Source organism: Lissotriton vulgaris, chromosome 5 (assembly GCF_964263255.1).
Source record: "Lissotriton vulgaris chromosome 5, aLisVul1.2, whole genome shotgun sequence".
Classification (NCBI taxonomy): Eukaryota; Metazoa; Chordata; class Amphibia; order Caudata; family Salamandridae; genus Lissotriton; species Lissotriton vulgaris.
The window spans coordinates 1,882,898,237-1,882,925,631 of NC_141693.1; the positions used below are offsets into that span (position 1 = coordinate 1,882,898,237).

General features: G+C 44.6%; 1 protein-coding gene across 1 annotated transcript in view; it reads left to right on the top strand.

Moving 5' to 3' along the window:
- The window catches only part of LOC147717619 (E3 ubiquitin-protein ligase TRIM39-like), a 249,692-nt gene that overhangs the window by 109,747 nt on the left and 112,550 nt on the right, over positions 1-27,395 (top strand). Inside the window, exon 5 of the mRNA XM_086924410.1 lies at positions 5,603-5,715. Within this exon, the coding sequence (XP_086780536.1) occupies positions 5,603-5,715 (113 nt within the window). The remainder of the gene's footprint in view (positions 1-5,602; positions 5,716-27,395) is intronic.

Consider the following 27,395-nt stretch of genomic DNA (forward strand, 5'->3'; position numbering starts at 1 on the left):
GGTGTTAGTTTAGAATCTGATGGAGTCTTTGTGGACGATCGCGATTCCCCCTCCTACTCCGTTGTCGCTCTATGCCACTCCACTCTATGCCACTGCACTCTACTCTGCACCACTCTTCTCCACTGCTTTCTGTGCTGCTCTAATTTGCACCCCTCCACTTTGACAATCTACTCAACTTTGTACCACTCCACTCGACGATGTTGCATGCTACGCCACTCGCCTCTCCTCTGCACCACTCCACTCTAATGTGCGTCACTCCACGCTTTTCTGTTCTGTGCCACTGCATCTATACCACTACACTCTACTCCACTCAACTCTACACCACTGCACTCTACACCACTGCTCTCTACCCTGCAGCACTCCACTATACGCCACTCTACGCTTCACCACTCTGCTCTAAGGTACTGCGTTCTGCGCCACTCTACTCTGTGCCACTTCACTCTACACCACTTCAGTCTACACCACTCCACTCTATGCCACTGCACCTGTGTTTAATTTGTAAAAACAAAAAAGAAGTGGTAGGCCCTGGTCAGGAGGCCACCACAGCTTGCACAACTATAACATTGCAAAAAGTCTGACATTTCAGACTGTTCGAGGCCCCCAAAGCTACAAGAATGGCTTGGGCAGCCGGTATTAGTTGTCTTTACTGTATATTGAATTAATAAACTACTGCTGTTCTGCTCATCTTTTAATTGCACAAACAGTGCTACATTGTGGCAACTGTTATATGTGCCGGTGTTACATGCCAGTGCCGAGCATCAGAAACCACCAGCTCAAATTAAGCACTGCACTCTACGCCACTCTACTTACTCTACACCAGTGCACTCTACGCGATTTCACTCTGACACATAACTCTATGCCACTCCTGTCCACTCTACATCACTCTACTCCACAAACGCTCTACGGCAAGCCACTCCACTCTGCTCTACTCTACTCATCATCGCTCGAGTCTACCCCACTCACCTCTAAGCCACTTCACTCTGAGCCACTGCACACTACACCATGTACACGAAGCCAAAGCCACTCTGCTCTTCTCTGTTCCCCTCTACGCCACTCCACGTCTCCACTCTACTCTACATCCCTTCTCTCTACGCCACTGCACTCTACAACACTATTCTGCTCTACGCCAGTCTACTGTACTCTAGTCTACTCCCTTTTATACCACTCTATTCTATGCCACTGTACTCTCCCTCTCTTCACTCTACGCCACTCCAAGCCATTCTACTCCACTCCACACCACTCTAGGCAGTGCAACTCCTCTCCACTCTGCTCTAATCGACTCGACTCCAAGCTACAGTACAACATAGCCAAAAGACATTAGCAAAGGCAATAGCACTAGCATATTCAAAACATACTGGCTTTGCCAATGCTTGTTTCTTTAATCTCTGATTTAATTTTTACTTGTTTCCTTTTTTCATTTTCCTTGGTTTCCTTCTTTATTTTCATTTTTATTACTTGTGTGTCCCTTTATGATTTGTCTTTTTCATTTTGCCGTATCTATATTTCTGTTTCATATAATTTTTTTGTTTTACGTTATTTACTTCTTTCTTTTTTTTTGTCACACTTTACACCACTAGTTTCCATTCTATTTTGGTGCCTCCTTTGTGCATCTCCTGTTACCTTTGTCTTTTAGGTTTTTTTTGTGCTTCGTATTTCCTGATTTACTTTTTTTAATGTTCTTTCTGTATATTATATATTTTTTTTAACTTCCCTTCATTTGTTTTCATTCCATTTATGAGGCATGTATCTTTTCAATCAATCAATTTGCATTTGTATAGCGCAGCACCCCTTGGGGTAGCTAGACGCTGAGGGTGCAGTGTCTCAGTTGAAAAGCCAGGTCTTGAATTTCTTTCTGAAGTCTTCCTGGGAGGGTGCTGAATGGAGGTGGTGAGGGTAGGGTGTTCCAGATCTTGGCAGCAATGTATGAGAAGGAGTGGCCCCCGCTGCAGTTGTAAAGGATGTTAGGGTGTGTGTGCGAGGGCGAGAGAGGGGGAGCGCAGGTGTCTTGCGGGTAGGTGGACTTTGAGTCAACCGTTGATGTAGGATGGTCCATGGTTGTGTAGAGCCTTGTATGTGTGTGTGAGGATCCTGAACTGGCATCGCATCTGGATGGGTAGCCAGTGGAGGTTTCTGAGGTGGGGGTGATGAGGGTCTATTTGGGGGGATCCAGGATGAGTCTGGCTGCAGTGTTCTGTATGGTCTGGAGTCTTTTGAGGAGCTGGGTGGAAATTCCAGCATAAAGAGCGTTGCCATAGTCGAGGTAACTGGTGACAAAGGCCTGCTCGACTGTCTTTCTGGTGTTGATTGGGATCTATCTGAATAATTAACAGAGCATGGGAAGGGTGTGGAAGCAAGAGGAGGCAACTGTATTGACTTGTCGTTTCATTGTCATTTGGCTGTCGAGGATGATGCTGAGGTTGCGTGCATGATCTGTTGGTGTGGATGTTGGTCCGAGTTCTTCTGGCCACCAACCATGGTCCCATGCGGAACTGTTCTACCCGAAGATTAGTACTTTTGTTTTGCCAGAGTGGAGTTTGAGGCAGCTGCCCCTCATCTATTTGGCTACGCGGTCATGGCATTGTAGAAGTTGGTTTTGGCATTGGAGGGGTCCTCAGTGAGCGAGAGGATAAGTTGGGTGGCATCGGTGTAGGAGATTATGTTGAGTCCGTGGGATCTGATGAGGTCTGTAAGGGTTGTCATGTAGATGTTGAACAGGGTGGGGCTGAGGGATGATCCTTGGGGTACCCCGCATATGATGTCCTTGGGTACGAGGTAAAGGTAGGAAGATGGATGCCCTACATGCGTCCTGAGAGGAAAGCGGCGATCCACTTGATGGGGTTTTGCTGTATGCCAATGTTGTGGAGTCTGTCGATGAGGGTGTGGTGAGATACGGTGTCGAATGCAGTGGTAGGTTGAGGAGGATCAGGGCCACAGTTTTGCCGTGGTCGAGGTTATCTGTGGTGGCAATCAGCGCGGTCTCAGTGCTGTGGATGGCACAGAATCCTGTCTGTAAGGCATCAAGTAGGTGGTTGAGTTTGAGGTATTTAGTGAGCTGTTGGCTGATGGCTTTCTTGAGTACTTTGGCTGTGTAGGAGAGAAGGGAGATCAGTCGGTAATTTTTAGGTTCTGGGGTCGAAGGAGGGCTTATTCAGGAGTGGTGTGACCTCTGCTTGTTTCCAGCTGTCTGAGAAGGTTGCTGTGGAGATGGAGGTGTTGCCAATGCTAGTGAGTTTTGTCTTTATTGGGTTGGCTCCTAGGTTGAATAAATGGTGGGGGCATGGGTCGGTGGGCAGCCCAGAGTGGATGGACGATATGATGGTTTCGGGGATCTGAGTGGAGATAAGGTGGTTATTTTTTGACTGCTGTTCGCCGATTGATTAAGGTTGTCGAGGCTGCGGTGGTGGTTGGGCTCAAAGTTGTAGATAGTGGCAATCTAGCTGGGGAGGTAGTCAGCGAGGATGTTGCAGAGTTCTTGGGAGGGGTGGATGGTCTTCTCTGTGGCAGCCGGGTTGGAGAACTCCTTGACAGTTTTGAAGAGTTTCTCGTATGATTGGCTTCGGCGTCGATGCGGTCAGTGATGGCTGCTCTCTTGGCCTCCTTGATACAACAATGCTAGTCGCGGAGGTCTGATTTGTGAGTTGCTCTGTCGGAGGAGTCTCTGGTGACGCGCCATCTCTTCTCGAGACAGTGGTTGTTGCGGTTGGTGGTTCTGAGCTTTGAGGTGTACCAGCCGTCTGATTTTGAGGTTCTGTTGGTTCTTGCAGGTTTCTGCTGGGCGACTGTCGGCGCATTTGTTGATCCAGGCAGGGAACTTCTATACAGATTGGTCAAGATCTGCTGAAGTTTCAGGTTGTGTAGTGCTGAGGGCCTGAGTCCACTGCATCTTGGCTACCTTGCCCCAGCTCCGGTGGGTGGAGCTGTGGTGCTTGGCGGAAGTGCACTGGGCATCGGAAATGGTAAAGTGGACGATGGTGGGGTCAGTCCAAGTGAGTTCTGTGGCATGGGTGAATTTGATTCTGTCGCTGGAGGTAAAGATGGCGTTGAGTGTGTATCCGGCTTTGTGTGTGAGTTGGGTTGGGCCAATCTTGTGTTTGTTGATGGCCACGACGGCGATGAAGTTGGAGATGGCATTGCAGAAGGCTGATCAGGGTCCCGGGGTGCTGCAGGCAATGGTGACTTTTACCGTGGTCTTGACGTTGCTTTGAAGTCAGAAGTTGAGGTTTCCATGAGGGACGTCAAGTCGTCGTTACAGGGAGGCAGGAGGGCAGGGAGCGAGAACAGCGACAGGCGAAGAAATGACAGGCAACAGAAGCAACTGGGCTACTGCCCAAAAGGCCCAGACTAATTGCCCAAAACAAAATTACGAACAAAATTAACTAAATTAATCAAGCCAAAACTACATTAGGCTAGACAAAGGAAATGTCCCTTGTTTAAGCAAATCAAAGCAGGAGCAAGCTCTAAATGAAGGTCCCAGCCCAGTGGGCCCCCCCAGCGGACTCGAACTGGTGGCTGTCGGGACTGGAAGTGGTGTTATCGTTTCGTGGAACTAGCAGCAGGGGAAGTGGCGCAATGAGCAGGAGACATCAAGGGCTATTCCCCTGTTGCCTTTTGCTTGTTTATATTGTTTCTTTTTCTGTCTTTTTTCCCAGCTCTTAATTTTTTACTTTACACTTTTTCTTTGTTTCCAGTTTATCTTTTTCTAACACGTTCTAGATGTTTTATTATTATTATCTATATCTATTTTTGATTTTTGGATTTCATCTTAATTTGCACATTGTATTTTATAAAGCAGTATTTTGATGTTCATTGAAACAGTAAGGCTGACTGTGTTGAATGGTTGCTTTTAAACCATATTGTGTTCTGAAGGTCACAGTCAAGGAAGATTCTGGCTTCCATTCTTCTGACACTGATAAATAGAGATTCGTTAAATTGTGTGTTACAGTGGTATTGTTTTACAGCATATAGAAGCAGTACAAGTGTGGTATAATGTGCTGTACTAAAATACATTATTAGTTATATTAGTTGCTATTTAATTTACTTAGTTATAGTGTTACTTTCAGAGCATTTTTTCATTTTTTACCTGTATGATAATAAATATGAATATTTAAACCATTAACATATTTGGTTTATAAGGTACAACTGAAAGTTTGTTTTCCTAACTGTATATGGTCGTTGCCCTGTTCAAATCTTTGAGCTTCCTCTCATTTCTTTCTTTGATGGTCTAGATTTCCAGTCAAGTACTTCCCTTTGGGATATCCCTTGATTTATTTTTCAGCCTAGGTGCACTATTTGTCTGATTCCTTGTACTCCGAGGTCAGTTACTCCTTATTTCATCTCACAACAGTGGTCCCAATTCGTTCCATTACTATGAGAAGTTTCTCATTTCTTCGGTGTCTCGCGGTGTTGGCTGAGCCTTCTTTTTTATTCAAAACCCCATTTTCCATCCCTCTTTTTTTCCGCGGTGTAAGCAGCCTGCACACTCCCTGCCTGTTTACAATTTCTGACACCCTCCCATTTATCTGACACAATACATATTTCTTAACTAAACCTTCCTTCTGAGCAGAAGAGACTTTGATACCATCTCTGCTTATCTCTTTCTAAGGTATGAAAATATCAAAGCTCAGCAAACAGTTTCTGATACCATCAAGGAAAAAGAAGAAGAGACCGACAAGGTGAAGGAAGTGGACCTGCAGATAAAAATAATTGAATCATTGGGTGAGAAAACACAAAGTTGTCATTAATATAACCATACAAAATGTCTAGCAATATCAGATCACCAATATAATAATTTACTTGAATACCAACCTATCGCAGAGCTTCAATGCATCAAAGCTGAAATTTAAATGAATGCAGTAATACAACGCAGCTTCATACTACAGACATACAACTTTGAAGTTCTGTAAAGTTCATATATATTTATTCTTCAAGTGTTATGGTCCACAGTGAATCAACCTCATAAGGATAATACTATTAGTGAGGAGCCTTTGAACACTTCATATTGATCTTGCCACAAGCTGCCACAGCGGATTGCCGGTTTCCTTCTGGTCTCGGTCCCTTCACTACTACACCTCCCAGCAGCCTTCGCGGCACGCACGTCGCCAATGTCGAGGAGAGCGCCAGAAGGCGCTCAAATAGCGGCCAGGGCTCCCACAGCGCGGGAGCCTTTGAACACTTCATATTGATCTTGCCAAAAGCTCCCACAGCGGATTCCTGGTTTCCTTCTGATCCCAGTTCCGCGAGGGGGACCAGACTACACCTCCTTTCTGGTAAAGAATTGGCTTGGTAGTTTAGTCTGCCCTGTTCCCATGATGCACTGGGCCAGGGACAGACTGATTTGCATATAGCCAGGTTCTGAGCTGGGATGGGGCAGTGAGATAAATAACGGTGATGGATCAAGCCCTGATCTTTGGACTGGGTAAGAGTGGTCTGCTCAATTCAGACACTCTGTTCATCACCACCCCCCTTTGTAAATCGATTTTGGCCACTATAGGTGTGGCAGGGTATACTCAGACATGAGTCCCTTTCTCACTGCTCCATCAGGATTCAAGCAAGCCGGGCCGAAGAGGCTGAAATGCCAGAAACCGGTCCCCGGTAGCTTGTCTCCTTTCTGGTAAAGAATTGGCTTGGTAGTTTAGTCTGCCCTGTTCCCATGATGCACTGGGCCAGGGACAGACTGATTTGCATATAGCCAGGTTCTGAGCTGGGATGGGGCAGTGAGATAAATAACGGTGATGGATCAAGCCCTGATCTTTGGACTGGGTAAGAGTGGTCTGCTCAATTCAGACACTCTGTTCATCACCACCCCCCTTTGTAAATCGATTTTGGCCACTATAGGTGTGGCAGGGTATACTCAGACATGAGTCCCTTTCTCACTGCTCCATCAGGATTCAAGCAAGCCGGGCCGAAGAGGCTGAAATGCCAGAAACCGGTCCCCGGTAGCTTGTCTCCTTTCTGGTAAAGAATTGGCTTGGTAGTTTAGTCTGCCCTGTTCCCATGATGCACTGGGCCAGGGACAGACTGATTTGCATATAGCCAGGTTCTGAGCTGGGATGGGGCAGTGAGATAAATAACGGTGATGGATCAAGCCCTGATCTTTGGACTGGGTAAGAGTGGTCTGCTCAATTCAGACACTCTGTTCATCACCACCCCCCTTTGTAAATCGATTTTGGCCACTATAGGTGTGGCAGGGTATACTCAGACATGAGTCCCTTTCTCACTGCTCCATCAGGATTCAAGCAAGCCGGGCCGAAGAGGCTGAAATGCCAGAAACCGGTCCCCGGTAGCTTGTCTCCTTTCTGGTAAAGAATTGGCTTGGTAGTTTAGTCTGCCCTGTTCCCATGATGCACTGGGCCAGGGACAGACTGATTTGCATATAGCCAGGTTCTGAGCTGGGATGGGGCAGTGAGATAAATAACGGTGATGGATCAAGCCCTGATCTTTGGACTGGGTAAGAGTGGTCTGCTCAATTCAGACACTCTGTTCATCACCACCCCCCTTTGTAAATCGATTTTGGCCACTATAGGTGTGGCAGGGTATACTCAGACATGAGTCCCTTTCTCACTGCTCCATCAGGATTCAAGCAAGCCGGGCCGAAGAGGCTGAAATGCCAGAAACCGGTCCCCGGTAGCTTGTCTCCTTTCTGGTAAAGAATTGGCTTGGTAGTTTAGTCTGCCCTGTTCCCATGATGCACTGGGCCAGGGACAGACTGATTTGCATATAGCCAGGTTCTGAGCTGGGATGGGGCAGTGAGATAAATAACGGTGATGGATCAAGCCCTGATCTTTGGACTGGGTAAGAGTGGTCTGCTCAATTCAGACACTCTGTTCATCACCACCCCCCTTTGTAAATCGATTTTGGCCACTATAGGTGTGGCAGGGTATACTCAGACATGAGTCCCTTTCTCACTGCTCCATCAGGATTCAAGCAAGCCGGGCCGAAGAGGCTGAAATGCCAGAAACCGGTCCCCGGTAGCTTGTCTCCTTTCTGGTAAAGAATTGGCTTGGTAGTTTAGTCTGCCCTGTTCCCATGATGCACTGGGCCAGGGACAGACTGATTTGCATATAGCCAGGTTCTGAGCTGGGATGGGGCAGTGAGATAAATAACGGTGATGGATCAAGCCCTGATCTTTGGACTGGGTAAGAGTGGTCTGCTCAATTCAGACACTCTGTTCATCACCACCCCCCTTTGTAAATCGATTTTGGCCACTATAGGTGTGGCAGGGTATACTCAGACATGAGTCCCTTTCTCACTGCTCCATCAGGATTCAAGCAAGCCGGGCCGAAGAGGCTGAAATGCCAGAAACCGGTCCCCGGTAGCTTGTCTCCTTTCTGGTAAAGAATTGGCTTGGTAGTTTAGTCTGCCCTGTTCCCATGATGCACTGGGCCAGGGACAGACTGATTTGCATATAGCCAGGTTCTGAGCTGGGATGGGGCAGTGAGATAAATAACGGTGATGGATCAAGCCCTGATCTTTGGACTGGGTAAGAGTGGTCTGCTCAATTCAGACACTCTGTTCATCACCACCCCCCTTTGTAAATCGATTTTGGCCACTATAGGTGTGGCAGGGTATACTCAGACATGAGTCCCTTTCTCACTGCTCCATCAGGATTCAAGCAAGCCGGGCCGAAGAGGCTGAAATGCCAGAAACCGGTCCCCGGTAGCTTGTCTCCTTTCTGGTAAAGAATTGGCTTGGTAGTTTAGTCTGCCCTGTTCCCATGATGCACTGGGCCAGGGACAGACTGATTTGCATATAGCCAGGTTCTGAGCTGGGATGGGGCAGTGAGATAAATAACGGTGATGGATCAAGCCCTGATCTTTGGACTGGGTAAGAGTGGTCTGCTCAATTCAGACACTCTGTTCATCACCACCCCCCTTTGTAAATCCAGACTACACCTCCCAGCAGCCTTCACGGCACGCATGCCTCCCAACGTCGAGATGAGAGCCAGTAGGTGCTCAAATAGTGGCCAGGACTACCACGGAAAGGGGGACGCGCGCGGGTGTGCCCGGGCCAAGGGTAGGCGCATCTGCGCCCATCTTAGCCCAGAAGAGGCTGGGCTGGACCTACTCTCTTGGCCAGTTATTAGAATCTTGCCTTATACCCCCTATGAGCACCGTTGATTGCCCTTGACTGCTACAGGACTTCCAGCAAAACCTTCAGTGACTAAGGTGAAAGTAAGAAGGCGGCTGGCCTGCTCCATATCTGTATAATTAATCATGCAACTTATAGTGTTGCTTGCCGATGAAAGTTTCACTGCTTTTATTGTCTGGGGTATCCTGAAGTTGCATCTTTTCACACCACTAATTTAGGCCCTAATACTTGACAACCCCTATGAGTAATAGCACTACATATTGCCAGCTAATTGTTTAAACCACTAGCACTGAACTCACCATGGTCAGACGCAAAGCGACACTAGCCTCTGGAAGGGCTGCAGCTGGCACTACTGCCCCAATAACTACTATGGACTTGTTTCTTCAGCGTGCTGCAGCTGTCCTGGACAAGGAGATTGAGTTTGTTAATCGTTGCCTTTCTAGGTCACGCACCGGTTAATGCTTCATTCTCCACTCCTACAGATACACGCGTGTTATTGATTAGCTTGGACAATGATCCATCTAATCTTTTAAATATCACAGGAATGCATGATGGCAGTGGGGCTACCCTTCTTTCTCCGACCGTCATTATTGACAACCATGGGGGCATTGAAGCTAAATCAAATCAAACCCAAGTGGGGGCTGCAACTACTCCTAGCATGCATGCATCACGACCAAATGCATCTACGCAATGGAACTCTCTTCTGACTGAGCTGGGTGGTACAGGGACAGGGACATGTACCAAAAGGAAATCTCAAACAACGGGGGGGTAAAGCTAAAACGCTAAAACTCAACCTGCTCCCTAAAGCCCCAACCACTGTTACACCTACATTGTCAAAGTTTGACCTGATGGGTGGACTGGAATCTTTCCAGATAACGATGGAGAACATGTTGGACTTAAAGCTGGTTTCGATATTCCAACGTTTGGCAGCAAGTGAAAAGAGTTTATCGGACCTTAAATGCCTTGCTCCATCAGTATCGACTGGAAGCATAGTCGTCCAACCTGTACAAAGCTCTCTACCGGACCCCCCTAATCTGGACCGTCCGCACAAAATCGACAGGGGTCAGTCACAGCGACGGGGCAGACAAGATAATGAAAGTTACCCATTGCTGATGCAGAGTGGATTGCATCACCCCAGTAGCAGTCTGTCTCTGCAGCCACAGTCACAGTCTCAGGTAGAGATTCACCCAACTGGGGCACAGCCACAGAGGGGAGGGGAAGTACATTCACAAGATCTACCGGTAATTGATCTACCAGTAATTCACCTGCCTGCGGAATCTACCCCATATGTTGTGGTGCTGGGGAATTTGCAAACTCTCGCAGGGGGTATGAAAGTAGACTTCTCCCAGTTGAAGAACAAAGTCTTAGACTGGCTATCATATAATACACATCTGGGAACAAGGACCGAAACAAACATTATCATGGTGCAAAGAGTGAGGTGGATTGGTAGCTCTCACAAATCACTATCGGGGGACTGTGTTATCATAAATTTTAAAAGGCCGCATCTAGCCGAAAGGATTCTATTTTCAAGGTTATATCCTGATCCCTCACACTCTGAGTCAGCCATTGTGGCCCTGCCACTCGTTTTTTTATTATAAACCTGAGCATGCAGGGAGTATACACATGAATCTTGTCGACACGGCCCCATTTGATATCTTGCCGCAGAGAACTTTACCTACCAGGAATGTTCACCCGAAAAGGTTTCCAACAACAGTATACCCCGCCGAGCTGCCTCGGTGCCTGCAGGGATTTGGTCCATCGTCTTTGGATGTCAAATAGATTCACTCCCTGTCTAGATTGGATACATGTGATTGACTTGGTATCTCCTTATTAATGGGCCCGGTGAACTCTATAGTTCGGTGGGACTTTTCAGGGCAAATCCAGGAGAGTTTGTGTGGACATGATACCAATGTTATATCCTGGAATGTCGCAGGCCTGGCTAACAAGTTGTCTGACCCACTGTGGATAGCATTTGTGAAACAATTTCAAGTGATTTGTTTACAGGAAACATGGCTGGCAGATTGCATTTTATTTTTGGAGAGCTATAAGTCTTTTTTTGTCCTGGCCTCCCCCTCAGCGGCTGGCTTATCAAAGAGTGGTCTGGTTATTTTTATCTCTGTCGCTGTGGATTGCCAGATACAGATTTCACTTCCACCAAGCCCTTGTATACAACATTTGGTTTTAAGATAGGGTTCCAAAAAACTGGGCATTCTCTACTTTTATAACTCTGTATCAAGTATGAATGGAGGGTGTAACATCAGCCTACTGGGTTCTTTTATAAGGCTACATTTTGGAAGTAGGGAATGCACACCTATATGAAAAGTAATCCATTGATAATCCAAATGATGCGTTGTTGTGTGCTCCTCGGTAAGGCGCCTCGACCAAAAGGCACTTGTGAATAGAATACCAGCATTGTGGGGCGACTTTCGCCCCAATCCAAAGGCACAGCTCGCTAATACTAGAATCCTTTGCTTGTGTAGAAACAATTTAATCAAATTTTAATCCATGTAATCCTTCGCTTGCACAATCTTTACAGTTTCCTCCCATTGAAGCCACAAGTACAGAGTAATGCAATTTTTCCAGGTTTCTTATGCTATTGATGTGCCTATCCGGACCTCTTTACAATAACACGTACTGACGCATTGTTTCATCCAAAGGCAGCTTTTACTGAAAACCCAATGCATTTCGGGCTGCTGGGGCCCTTCGTCAGGGGTCACTACAAGTAATGATGAAAACAAACATTTATTATAAAACCATTGTCTGTGCTCAATGATACGTGCCAAATATTTTACTAAATACATTGTACTCCCCTCCCCCCCTCAAAGCTGATCATTCCCATGATTTGGAACTCCATCCCCCCCCATATCAGAACGATCGCCTCCTTCCCACAATTCAAAACGCTACTCAAAGCCCTCTTCCTTGAACGCTCCGGTGCTTAGCGAGAAGCCCATCTCCCAAAAGCAGAATTCTGATATCCTTTGCGGAACTCAGAACTAACTGATTCGCCCCCGAACTCCGTCTCTTATTGCGTTATTATTGTTGTTGTTTTGTTGGTGTACAGGCTATATTTCCCTCCTATTGATTCTTGTATTCTATGCTTATTGCCCAAGTTGCATTTCTCTATTTGCTGTGAAGCGCTCTGATACCCTCGGGTCCAGCTAGCGCTATACAAAACTTCTATAAATAAAAAATTAAAATAAATAAATAAATAAAATATCTAAGCTGTCAATCAAACTATCGCCTGCTGTTTACACAGAACCTTCAAACCAGCGCAATGTTCTGCCAATTGCTCCCCTTGAAACGTGTCTCTCCTGAAAACACCACCCTGTCCCGTGATTCTACTCACCCTTTCAACCTCCCAAATCAAGTATATTTCCAGCAAGTTAACCCATTTTAATAGGAAGGTTAAAAGGAGAGACACGTTTCAAGGGGAGCAATTGGTCCTTGATCCAGTTGCCTGCGCGCTGCCTGGTTGTTTTCGAGCGGTGGCGGCAGCAGCTGTGTCTATACGTCAGAGTAGTCTTGTCACATAGATTGTTTGTGTTAGTACCTCATTCAGTCGATGCCTTGCTAAATCAAACGAAAACACAGCATCTAACTAGTTCCCGTTTCAGTAGCTGGAAGTGGCAATAATGTAGCAGGATTCCGAGTCCAACATCTTTTCAACGAGAAATGAGGGGCCAAAAGTGTCAATTCATATATTGTCAGTTTCAGTCACAAGAGTTACATGACTGTATATCACTTACTGAAGAACAAATAAAGGGTCATGTTGACCTACAAGATACACCTCTTTATAACGTTGATGGGGAATTGTGGGTGATGGGTCCTGTTTGAAGTTGCCTGATGGCACTACATCTGCTGCTTATGCAATTACAACACTTCAGACAGTAGTTGAGACAGATTGTATCCCACAGAAGTCAGCTCAAGCAGCCGAGTTGATAGCACTGACAAGAGCATGTGAGCTTAGTACAGATTTGCTTGTTAACATTTACACTGATAGCCAATACGCCTTTGGCGTGGTACATAGCTATGGCCAGCTTTGGAAAGAAAGAGGCTTTCTCACTTCACATGGGACTCAAATAGTACATGGGGAATTAGTACATAATCTCCTTACTGCCTTGACCTATCCTAAGAAAATGGTAATTGTTAAATGTAGCGCGCACAAGAAAGTGACCGATAAAATAGGAGCAGGCAATGCCTTTGCGGATTACACAGCTCAGGAGACTGCAATGCAGCGAAGAACCACTTCTATGTATGTAGTTAAATCACAGGCTGAACGTTGGCATGATGCCAGGCAAGAAGTGCTGGACATGCAACAATCTGCCTCTGTCAATGAATTAGACCAACGGTCCAAGGAGGGAGCATTGGGTGATGAGGGCTGTTGGAGGAATAAAGAAATGACAAAATGAAAGTTACCCGCAGCCTAGTTACACCCTATGATTCACATGGCACATGGGCTGGCACATGTTGGAGCATCCTCAATAGCAAAGCAACTTATGCAACTTTGGGATCATCCAGATATTGTCGGTACGGCTAAGAAAATTGTCCAGTCCTGTCTGATCTGTCTCCAGTATAATCCTGGAAAGGGAACACAAACTCCAACAGGAGGATTTGCAATACCTAGTGCACCTTTTGAGGTTCTGCAAATGGATTATATCAAGCTTGAACGCTGTAATAATCTGAAGTATGTTCTGGTAGTGGTTTTTGCCTCTAGTAAATGGGTGGAGGCATACGCTACGAAAGATAATACAGCTCTTACTACAGCATAGGTGCTCCTAAAGGAGTTCTTTCCCAGATTCAGCATTTGTCGAGTTTTGTGGAGTGACAACGGACCCCATTTTATTGGGCAAGTTGTTGAGTATCTCATGAAAGGGTTGGGAATTAAGCAGAAATTTCATGCCGCTTTCACCCACAATCAGCAGGACTAGTGGAACGTTACAACTCTACCTTCAAATTGAAATTGGCTAAGATACAGGCTTGCACATCTTTGAAATGGCCTGATGCACTACCCTTAGCATTGCTATCCATTAGAGCGATGCCACATACACGATCTGGCCTCACACCGTATGAGGTGGTTTTTGGAAGGCCAATGAATTTTGGGGGATTCCTAAGCAACGCCCTATACATGATGTACCCTTTGTATTGATGAATGACTATTTGTCTCAGTTGACTGACAGTTTATTTATTTCATTTCTAAAGCGCTCGATCGCCTGACAGGCATCCTGGCACTGGCAAACTCAAAGTACATGGCAAAAGACGTGCAACAGAGCAACAAGGGAGGAGTTAACTCAGAACAGTACAGCAACTTAAATTTTCGGAAACAGCAATGTTTTTAATCTTCTTCTAAAAAGAAGGAGATCACTGACTTGTTCAAAACACATAAGAGCAGACCAAGTCAAGGGAATGGTGTTTAGCCTGTTCGAGGACTGTGAAAAAGTTGAATGTATGTATGAGCAAATGTCATTGAGGTACATAGGCTGAAAACAAAACCCCATCAGACCAGCCATTTGCTGGAGAATACGTCATATGGGGATTTAGTAAAGCATTCAAACACCACATCCGACTTAGTTATGACGGTGTAGGAGTAAATGTCAGTACTTTAGCCATGAGACTCAATGCAAAGATACCGTGCAGTGCTTCAGTGATAGTGATACTTAAAATTGACTACTCAGACTCAGACATAGGTTCAAAATAGAAGTCTATGTGTCAAGATTAAAAGCACGCCGAGTAGTAGGACTACCCTTTGGCGATTATGCAGATCGGTCGACATGTTTCAGCCAAGTAGGGAATTACCCTGGCTTTCTTCAGAACCTTTAAATACAAAATGGCTACTGCAACTATGAAAATTATTTTTGTCAAGTGAAAAATAACAGTATGTACTGAAAGAAAGTTACATAGCTACCAGGAACTTGAAAGAATGTGAGTCCACTGGAAGGAAAGAGACATGTCTTCTTCCTGACAAAACAACAGAAAACATGTGAATGTTTTTCTTTTTCAACAGCATTGGATTACACACACACATTCGCTTAAATACACAGAAAAAACGCATAGACAAACACCTGCATAAATAATTTACATTATGCATTGTAAGGAAAGCATATTAGCTTAATCACCAGGAAGCATTTCCTCGTGGTGATACTCACCCAGCATTGTGTGGACGAAGACCTCACCTCACCCGGCAACCGCTCGGGAGTATGAGGCCCCGCTCTGTGGTGTAAAAAGAGGGCACAGTAAGTACTGAGATCCACTGTGTCCAGACCAATTGTTTTACACACTTAACCCAACAAACGTGTAATAGAAAACCCATCCGCCATGCCTCAGAACTACCCACTACAAAGTTCTCATAGAACCTTAGGAAGCTACAAGATTTTTATGAGCCCCTAGATATCTTAACTTTAACAAGGTCCGGAGAGGTCTACATAATGTGAATGGTTAAAGGGCACTCTAAACTCCTTCTTGTCCCATCTTTGCAATGTCAAAAAACAATAGTTGCAGAGAGCCTGACAGGCAACTCACCTGTCCGTCTGTACCTCCGTTTGACACCGAGCGGAAGGGGAGGGACTCCTAGTACCGTCCTTTGCCTTAATAAATCAGTTCATTTGATTGGTTGTGAAGGGCGTTAACTCCGTGTAGTCAGTTGCGCTAGAAAACACTGTTCCTACGCGCATGCGCCGTTACCTTTCGAGTCGAGGCATCATGCCCGAACCCGTGTCGTCTCTATTGCCGCAAAAAGAACATCACGCGTCTATCACCCCAAGCTTTTTTGTGCACTTGGGGTTAGTGAGACTGTTCAGAATATTAAAAATACTTTTAGAAGTGTTGGGGGCATTAAGGATCACATTAGAGAAATATTCTGCCTTGACCCTGTTTATCTCCTTTTTATAACACATGATCTTGGATCTCCATATTTGTTTATCCAGATCTGAGTAACCCCTTCTCCACCTCTTCTCTGCACATTTACAATCCAATCTCATGGTTTTTAAGTTGTCATTGAACCATGGGTCTGCCTCTGGTTCTATGATTTTTTAACGGTACCAATGATAAGGCTCTGTGAGTACGTGGCACTGTGTTGCAGACAAGAAGGGGCAACTACGTCCATTTTTAAATCTTTGCTGATATTGTTTATAATTGTATTGTAAGTGCTTGAACATATTTTCAAACTTACTTACTCCAGGCAGGCTAAGGGGGTGATCTCCCTTGCTCCCACACGATTAGCTCCATTACCGCTCTCCTGAGTGCGGGCCCGTCCGTGCGAGCGGACCCGCTATCTTTGGAGTTAGCGGTTCAGCTTTCGACGCTGGCGGGGCATAAAAACAGATGACGGCGCGAACGCGCAGCGGGCTCGCCGATGGCGCGCCAAAGGCAAGCCCGTCTGCGCCCGTCCGCATTAAGGACTCGCTCAGCGCCAGCCACGCTGCCCCTCCTATTGGAAATCCTGGAGCTGTGGCAGGTAGCTGCATCATTAGGTATACTAGTGACGAGCTACGCAACATAGGGGACCGGGGTAAAGGCATGGGGAGTATTAGATTTGCCTAATCAGCTTTACCGATCTCAGATTTTGTGAATAAAGACCTGCAGTCCTGCGGGCTTTTGAATGTAAGATCTTTGCCCAAACACTGTGTAGAAATTCAATTGCTGCTGGAGCATCATGGTTTGAAGGTTTTGTTCATGACGGAAACCTGGACTCGTCCGGAGTGTGATGTTGACTAGGGTGTGGCTTGTCCGCCCGGCTATTAATTCTGTCACAAACCCAGACTGAGTGGGAGAGGGGGAGATTAGGGTGATCTATAAAGACTCCTGGGATCTGGTCACTATTGATATTGATGAGATTGAGGGATTTGAACTTTTAGGCTTTGCCAATAAAAATGTCCACGCTTATGTTTTAACAGGGATTATTTGTTATAGGCCCCCTGGGGTTTTTACGGTGCTTCAACAGCAGCTATTACTGGAGACCTTTACTAACCTGGTCGCCGTACATCATAGATTGGTTATATTGGGAGACTTTAATTTTTGGCTGAATGGTTCCCTTGACTCAGGGTATCTTAATGTCCTTCATTCGTGTGAGGGTCTTAGCCTTTTGCAGCGGGTGGAAGGAGCAACCCACAAGGGAGGCCATATACTCGATTTGATTTTCTCTGAACAGTATCATCTTACTATTACGGAAATCTTGACTTTGGTCTGGTCAAACCATTTTTTGATTACATTTGGAGTGGACAAGGCTAAGAAGAATCACCGAGTAACTGGTATTAGGAAAAATTATGTTGGTAGAGACTGGAAGGGGCTCTTACGCAAGCAAGGTTTAGCCACTCTGTTTTCGGTAGATGATTGCTTTTCAGTAACTAAGCCTGTAGGCGTAAATGATACTTCCCTTTGCACGAAGATTACGGCAGATTTAGAGGCATTGGTACCGTTAAAAAATCTCTTCTATTTATCAACAAGTGCGGGAGACTCTTCCAGACAGGTCGTAAGGTGAGGACCAATGCATGTGCCCTGGTGACTTTGTGGTTATAAAGTCCTTCCAGAGAGCCAGCTACCTAGCACCGAGATGGCGAGGCCCTGAGCAAGTGCTGCTGGCTACCAGGACTGCAGTTCGAAGGTGTTGCAAGACCTAGTGAGCCCAGCTGCGTAGGCAGATCACCGCGACATCTTGGTCACCGAGAAAGGACAAGCTGTGTCACCTGAAGGATCTGAGGAAGTCTTCTCGGACCACACGATTCCTGGTATATCCCGATATCAGCTGTGACCCAGGAAGAAAGATACTTCATTGTTTAAAATAACTGTTTGAGCCACTGTCCTGTGTGGTTAAAGCCTGATTACAAAGGGGGGTGGCCTTTTGCTCATCTCAACCTCAGTGAAGAAATCAACGTCTGCCCAGGACCTTAGGGCACCATCTGTTTTGTTGTTTGTCAAAGAAATTAATATACCTAAGTAGAAAAAACCAACTGCTGCAAGAGTTTGTAGCAAAAGAACAATGATTGTTAGTGGACTCACTTTGACTGTTATTGTTGCTGCAATAACATGGATTGTAGAAGTAGCCCGTCAGAAATCTACTGACTGTTCCTATCCTGTCCCCATTGAACATCATTACTTCACTCTTCCTTATCATGAGCAAAAGCGCCAAATGCCCTACCTCAATAACACTTTCATTCAGATGTTGCACCATACACACAATGCTACAAATGTTACCAACTGCTGGGAATGTGGAATGATGCCAGCTCATCAGAAAAAGGAAGGAACATATTTTATTCCCTTGCCGTTTTCACATAATGGCTTCTGCAGAGCCTGGTTTGCATTGTTGTGGTCTTCTGAAGTTGCTAACATTACTTATGCTGATGTAGGAAGACAAAATGCTCAGTTGAATAAAGTTTGTTACCCTGATGAGGAAGGAGATCCACAAGCTAATGGAACTGTATGGGAGTATCGTCGAGGAAATTCCTCTGTGCACTATGTTTTCCCTATCACTCGAACAACCAAGAGAAATGGGCCTCCTGTTATTGGTGTCACTAGTGCTCGAGCAGATCTCGGTGTGTGCAGTATTGGCAGTATACCCGTGGGAAAAAGTGACTGAACTTTAGTGTTGAATATTACTGGAATGAACAATAGCAGTTTTTGTCATCGCATAATACCTATTTCATTTGCGAAAGTAAAGGTTATTATCACCTACCTATGGGGTGGTCAGGTAGCTGCTACGTGTCCTTTTTGCTTCCACCTGTGTTTTTGGCAGCTGCATCCTACCATAAAGACTATAAACTGTATAATGACATATATAAGAGCCGATTCAAGAGGACAATAAACAATGATGAGGTAGATCAAACTGATACTGCACTGCAGCAGTATATTGACTTTAACTTGGGACTATTCTTCTTTGTTGGTGCGGCCTTAAACATCAGAAAAATCAGACGCTTGACACGTGTTGTAGAGACTGTAACCAATCCGACAGCGATGGTGCTTGGAAATATCACAGCAGAACTACAAATTGTGAGAATTGTGGAGCTCCAAAATAGAATGGTCCTTGAGGTCATCCTGGCTGACCGTGGTAGAGCATGTCGCATCATCGGGAATAGCTGCTGCATTTACATCCCTGACCACGCCCCTTCTGTTTTTGATGCAATTTCCAAGATGCACAAAATAGCCACTGAAATTCACATGATTCAAGGACATGGACTTTGACTGGATGGCTATGGAACATGTTTACTGTACGGGGCTGGAAATTACCGCCAGCTCTATGTATATTTGTTGCTATTTTTTCACTTGTTGCCTATGTATCCAATGCTGCCCGATGCTTTGTTCCCTTTGGGTTTCTACTTGCACCTCGTGTATACCGACTAAACAAAATGCTAAGAATGTAAATGCCCAATTAGCAAGTCATCAAGAAATCAAAGAAATGATGTAGAATGACACAAATGATATTTTTTGTATTCCTTCGAAAGTATAAGAACATGTCTTCAGCTTATGCTAAAAGGGACGTCTGTGGAAATCGAAAATAATTTCCGTTAGCATAAGCTGAAGCCATCTTGTTTGTGGCATCCATTTTGTTAGCTATGTAATTCTTCTGTCTTCACTGTTGCTTGCCTTTCTATTATGCTTGTGTCAGCAACTTTAGTTAACTCCTTCCGTACTGAGCCAAAGCAATGTACGTGCGGAGAAAAGGCCATGTAGCTGCTGGAATGCACATGGTCCAACATGTAATTGTCGACTATTTCTGGCTGCTGTAAGCAGTTCTGTTCCTCCTCTCACTTTGCTGACTAAGTGAGCTCCCATCTGCCCATGTTTGTCTGTAGTTATTCCTTTGTAAGCTTGTACCTTCTATTTGTAACTACATGCTTACTCTGCAACAAAGTCTGTATATAAGCACCATGGTCTGTGTATTCAATGTACTACCTCAGGCAGCACTTGAGAGTGCTCTGTGGACGTAGTCCCACTCATGAGTGATTAATAAACTTGTTCTTTGAATTCCAGCTTCAGTGCCAATCTCTATTTTGTTGGTCTATGGACCCGTGGACAAGATAAGGGTGCTCATTAAAAGGCATGTTTCCACATACCCAGGGGGATGCTCTGAATAACTTCCTACATGAATTTGATTTACATTTAAATAGTTGAAAATACATTTCTTAGAAACTTGTTATCTGTCCCACAGGCAACATCCTCTATTATAATCCATCAAGAAACTGGGTTAGGGTTTATATCTGACCTAATCAGCATGGCACCCTTAATAAAGTGGATAAGCACTTAGACAAACCCAGAGCTGGGAATGAATCGTGAAATTATTTGTGATTGTTTAGCGCTGGATTATGCAAGCAGTATCCCTTGGCTGAGCCACGTAAAATAACTCACTACCAACCTAGTAAGGCCAGAAATGTTTAATTCACCAGAGAATCTGATTAAAGCAGATTTTCCTTTGGCTAAAAATATGTTTTTGCAGGTTGCACAGATGGATAGGGAGGCCAGGGAAATTAAAAAGCCATTGGTGCGGACACATCAATTATTGTCCACTTCAAGTACCATGGAACCCTATTTAAATTTAGTCACAATTCAACATCATCTGTTCCTTTTAGTGAGATTTAGATTCAATCAATTACATCTACTTCTTGCAGAACCGAAGGGATGGAAAAAGATTGAGGACCTGGGTGTTTGTTCATGTGATAATTTCTCAACCCCGGACTCAATGCATTTTACTTTATTCTGTGAACATTTTATCCATATTCTGAAGTAGTTCATTTGACCTATTTTAAGGGGCAAGGGATTTCTACAGGCTAGACCGGATTTTATGTATTTACAGATGATGACTAATGTGTGGGAAATGTTTAACATTGCTAGTTTTCTGGCAGCAGCGGTCAGAATAAAGAAACAATGAGGGATTACTATGAATTAGATCATCTTTAACCTGAAGAAATTTTTAATTTTCAATTACGACTTGTTTTTTTTCCTGTTTTTTTTAAAGATTGTACCATATCTTTTTTGTATCTTGTTGATGTTGTGCAATTGTAATATTTTATGTATTTTTTGTAGTCTGCTTTTGAGTTTTAATTAACGGAACAAAGTGGACTGACTGACTGCATTTGATTTAATATCCCTTTTGTCATTAGTTGACCCCTGTAGTAAGGCAGCTGTTCCTTCCTTTAAAGGAAGAGAGTGTGTTACAATTATTGATTTTATGCTAATCTCATCGCTCTTACAGTCTTCATTTCGTGTTTTTTTATAGAAGAAAGCACTTACAGTGATCATAATCCCCTGTGTGTTGAACTGCTCGGACCATTAATGACATGTAAAAGGAGAGCTGTGGAAAAGAGGTCAACAAGACCAACAGATGGTAAAAGAAGGCTTAAATGGACACAGATTTCTCCAAACGCCTTTTATAAATCAGTCACAGAACAATGCGCTAGTGAACAGGCGATATGTACCTTGCCGCATACATCATCAGGGGGGATTATCAGTGCCTTCAATACCATCTCCGTTCGAGTAAGAGACATTTTAAGTGCCCTGGCCCGTAAAACAGCCCCCCTCCCCACCCCCAGGTGGTTTGCTTCTTCTTGCTCCAAGGAGGCAAGAACGTTAAGGGAAGCTCTGAAGGAGGAGCCTTGGAGGGAGCTGACCCAGGTTAGTACTCTGAAGAATAGCCCTAGATTTTGGAGCATCATTAACAGCCCTTCCTTGAGCATGCTGAAGGTAGTGCCATGTGTGCGCACATTAAGGAGGATGAATGGGTGTCGTATTTTAAAGCGATGTTTGAGAGCCCTCCCAAGCTGATCTGTGAGTCAGGTCGAGAAGTAGTTTCCACCGTATTGACTTATGGGTTGGGGGAGATTGAGGGAGGCATTGCTGGGCTGACAAGCAGCCAAGCCCCGGGTCCTGATGGTAGACCCCCGGTTCATTTTAAATCTGATCCCTCGTTCTGGGCCCCGGTAGTTACTGCCATAATTTTTGCGGCTGCAAGGACGGGTTGCCCTGAGTCTTGGGCCACATCAACAATTGTGCCAGTCTTCAAGAAGGGGGATTGTGATAACGCACATTGTTACAGACCGATATCGTTGCTGTATTCGGTGGTCAAGGTGGTGGGTCATATGCTTTTACAGATTTGGTTGCCGATGCACTCAATATGGTACACTTTGTTCAGTAACAATTTAAAACAAAAAAGTAACAAATGACAGAAGTGTTGGAACAAAAACTCTCATGAGGGGTAAGTCTTGGAGTCTTTAATACAGTATGCAGCCAGCCGACACGTGTTTTATCGCATTCGCGATTCCTCAGGGCTAGATGGCTGTGTCCAGGTCAAAATAAGGTCGCTCAGCTGGTGATACTTCCGACCCAGCCGGGCCCTTGACCGTGAGGATACTCGGTATGAGTATATATGTAGATAGGTGCGATTATAGGTAGATCTTGAGCTTTAATCATCAATCTCGGAGGTCATAGTCATTGTAGTTTAAGCAGTTTTTAAAGGTGTTTGCCGCCCATGTCGAACAGGGTATTGTTCTATTAGGCGGGGAATCACTCACGTGTGCCTTTGAAGTTGTAGCCTCAATGTACGCTCCAGGCTGTGTGCAGCGAAGGAGCGGCGTGTAACGTATTCAGACCCCCGAGCCGTGTTCCTGTTTGGATTGATGATTAAAGCTCAAGATCTACCTATAATCGCACCTATCTACATATATACTCATATATACTCATACCGAGTATCCTCACGGTCAAGGGCACGGCTGGGTCGGAAGTATCACCAGCTGAGCGACCTTATTTTGACCTGGACACAGCCATCTAGCCCTGAGGAATCGCGAATGCGATGAAACACGTGTCGGCTGGCTGCATACTGTATTAAAGACTCCAAGACTTACCCCTCATGAGAGTTTTTGTTCCAAAACTTCTGTCATTTGTTACTTTTTTGTTTTAAATTGGTACTGAACAAAGTGTACCATATTGAGTGCATCGGCAACCAAATCTGTCAAATAAGGGGTAGTTTTCTCTACTCTATTGGAGTGGTTTTAGGGTTCTCCACTCGCCGAGTTTGCACCTGAATAAAAGTATATCTGTATTGTGTGCGTACATACGGGCAGTGCACCTGGAGCGCAACTGATCCAAAAACCTTCGGTATTTGGGTCATATGCTTTTAGACAGATTGACCAGTTGGGAAGAGGAACATGATATTCTATCAAATGTCCAATACGGGTTCCACCCACTGTGGCCCAGTGCCTTAACCTCACTATGATCCTTAGCAAGTATGCGGTTGCACGTCCTGGTACCATCTATTTAGCGTTCATGGATCTATCTTCCGCATTCAATCGGGTGAATAGGATCAAACTGTGGCACTCAATGAAAGACATAGGGGTAGATAGCAACATCGTTCACTTTCTAGAAGACATCCATCGCGCAACCAAGCCCAACGTTAGATTTTCCCAAGACCTACGTGTGTCTTGTGATTTTGATATTAAAAGAGGTGTTCGTCAAGGGTGTATCTTGGCCCCCTTTTTGTTAAATTTATATATTAAAGACCTAGATAAAACCCTTTTATCTACAGGGTTTATATAAGTAGGCCGACGCAACCTTCCTGTATTACTTCATGCCTAAGAAGCAGTCCTTATATCCAGGAGGGAGGGACTACAAACCACACTTGATGCCTTTTCCGCTTTTATGGAAGATTGGGACTGATCTATCAATGACTCAAAATTCTATGTCATGCAAGTGGGGACACACCCCAAAAAATAGTTTAAATTTATGGTTGGTTTGGCCAGGGTACCGCGTACAGAAGTTTTCTCATATCTGGGGGTCGTCTTGGATGCGCGTGGAAAATGGGGCCCACTCAAACAAAGAAAGGAGGAGGATCTGATGCAGGTGAACGCAGCCTTCTTCAACTTAGCATCTATGTTAGGAAAGAGACCCATTGCAGCCCTGTTGAAGATTTATCAAGCAAAGAGTGTAGCAATAGCTTCCTGTGGAAGCGAAATATGGGGGCACGTCTCCACAGATGATCTTCAGGTAGTCAAGAACAGCTTCCTGAAACATTTATTGGGTGTTCCCCGTGACATATCTAATATGGTGGTACACAAATAACTTGGGGTGCCTTTTCTAAGTGATATTCTGGCAGTCCGTCCCTTAATGTTTTGGTTAAAAACTTGGCTGAATAAGGAATTAACCCTGAGTCAGATGATTTTAAAAGATTGTATGACCTTCGATTATGCGCTCGGCATCCCATGGCTCAGATACATTAAGGGCAGCTTTGAAAGGTTAGGCCGAGGGGAACTGTACACTAACTCTGATCTAATAACCAAAACAGGATGTGGGATAATAAGGGAGTACTTTGGCAATCTCAGGAAACTGGAGAGGGAAGAGCTGGAACTGCGTAAACCTAGTGTACGCAAATTTATAATGTTAAAGACAACATTATTAACTGAGCCTTATCTCCTGGAGGTTATTACTATTCATGAAACTTTTTTATTGACCAGGTTTTGACTGGATCTTTTTCACGTCTTGCTTGCCATACCAAGGGGGGGCAGTAGAGGGCAAGAGTTTGCACCCTATGGCTGCGAGAGTCTCCACAGGATTTGCTACACTTTGTATTATTCTGCAGATTTTATGAGTTCCCAGGGAAGTTGAAGAGGATGGATTTTTAAACAGGCTTGCCCAGCTCCCCTGTATTTACAACTGTTGAAGGATGAGTGTATCTTTTTCGTTCTTGGTTACCTGAAATCTGTGGTAAAATCTAGGACCTGTCTCGATTAAATGCTAACATGCGCTAGGGTTTAACTTTTCTTTTAAACTCAGTCAAAGGCCTGGGATGGTGCAATCTTGTTGGCAGGCTTATAATTTATGGCGTATGCTTATTGGTATATATAATTTGGATTTTCAATCATTGAATTTTATGGATTGCTGCGAGATGTGTTTTAATTGTGATGAAAAAATTTAATTTTTATTCAATTTCTATGTGATGTTAACTTACATGGTTTTATATTTCTGAATCCGAATAAAGTTGAAATTGAAAAATGTAAATACTATTAGTGGTCGAGCTGTGATTTGACCAGTGAGATGTTGAACATAGTTCAGTAACTGACTTCATTCTATTTAGTTCATGTGAAGCTATAATAAAAGTGAATGTGAGTCATACAAGAGACCCAAAATGTTGCTTCTACAAAGAGGTACACAACTTTAATAAATAATTAGAATATTGTAGTGAATCTCTCAGATGTTCTTAGAATGTGATTTAGAGAAGAAAGGAATTCGTATAATTGTCAAACATTGGCTTATGTCCCTTCTCCTTCCTTATCTTAGTTCCCCACCTAATTTAGCGATCTAGAGAACATGTTTTTCTTGATGTTAGGGAAAGCCCCTGGGCAGGTCCAATACCATGTTATTTTAGGGGGTTACCCCAACACTATTCCCTCCAGTGTTTCCCCATGTCCGGCAATCACCATCTCCGCCTCTAATCAGGCAAGACCTGGCTCTTCGACTGAACAGCAGTCCCCCACCCTCCCGCAGCGCCTTGAGACCCTTATGGGTAAGTAGCCACGCTTTACAAAACCCTGAGTGATTGATTGACCCTGTCAATCACAGGTGTCCACGCAAACTAGGAAAAAACTCCCAGTGTGTGGTATACATTATTCTCGTTTTATACCGTAAAGTGGGAACCTGTTTGTGGGTTTGACAGCGAAAGGGGTGCAAAGTCTAAATCCATGCCCACAATCCTTAAATTAATCCACTTAGGTGCTGATGTGTGAAATATTTTTGCTCTTGAAGAGCCTATGTTGCACAGCATTTCCAACTTTGAGTGTGCAACAACCACAGTTGTGATGTACTAGAAAGAGATAACTGCACACAGCTATGTAACTCAGTGTTCACATTCATATTTTTTGATGGTGGTTTTGTATAACACATACTAGACTCATACGGTGGCAGAGCATTTGGTAGGAGTTACAAGGTGAATATTAACAGTTTAGACAGTCATTTGTCATAGACCCGATGGGAACATTTCAAATTTACAAGAGATCCAAATCCGACATTCGACACCCCCCTACACCACCACTAGCGTATTCCCACTACTTGTCTCAAACATTTTTTGTTGTGCACGTCCACTTTCATTGTTGCACGTCTTTGAAAAACCCTACATCTACCTCTTACTGAGGCGCCGCAAAGGAAGGATAACTGGGTGAAGAGGTTTGGCTATTTGGGTCTATTCAAGGCGGAAAGTCTTGGCCCAATATTATGCTTGTTTTCTCTACCATCTCCTGCGGGTCCATACGTTTAGATGCCATCAAACCTTACTTATTACAGCCTATTCCTTCCTCATTGCTTCCTGTGCAAGCTGCCCCCCTTCAATCTGATCTGTTTTCCCGTCTCTGACATTTCAGGAGCTGGGTCCTTCGCCATACTGACGCCGACACTGACTCTGCCGGTGCCATTCAATGATCAGCCGCTCTCCAACCGTGAAACGTCATCTACATGCTCCAGGCCTATACTGTGCAATGAAAGAACAACCATTGGTGATACAGATTCCAACCCAAGGCCCTGTCTTAACTTTTTATTTGCTCTGGTTCAGATCCATTTGAAAAGGCACCCAATATCCCTGAGGTAACTGATGATAATGAGATAGGGGACAGGTCGCCTCTCCGTCATTCTGATGATGCATTGTAGTTTGACTTACAAAATGCTAGTAGGCTGGACACATCTTCTGACACTGAAAGGGAACCAGACTCACCATCTGGGCCACCAACGTAAGAAAGTGCTTTCTTTACAGTGTTAGTTTGGAGGGCAGCTGAGACACTAGAATTGCAGTAGCCCGCCACAGAGATGAAAACAAATGTATTGAATAAGATTCTTCAACCAAGGGTAACTTCATACGAGCCTTTAATTTAATGAAACTTTAACTGATGCACTTTGGCTGAGTAGACCAAGCCATGCCAAGCATACCAGTCACTTTATCTGTGGCTAGGCGGCATAGCCTGGCTCTCATCGACTCGGATTTCCTATGCAAGTATTTTATGTCTGAGATCCTGATTGTTCCGGCTCTGACAAGCAAGTTATATTTGAATTCCTTTCCAGATCCAGATAGGAGACCTAAATGAACTAATGCTTTTTGAAAGCAGATGCTTTCTTCAGCTAGTCTAGCTCTCAGGTCTATTAACACAGTTTTTCTTTTGGTTAGATACAATCACTTTTTATGGGGTATGATCAGCGACCTCTTATAGGCCATCTGACCGGACCTCAGTATCCCATACTATTCTACATGATGGTCAGGAGGCAGACAAGTTGTGAAAGTTAACCAGATGGACATGCCCTTCGATGGCTCCAAACTGTTTGGAGAAAAGGCTCATTTTGTGGAGGCGGAGTAC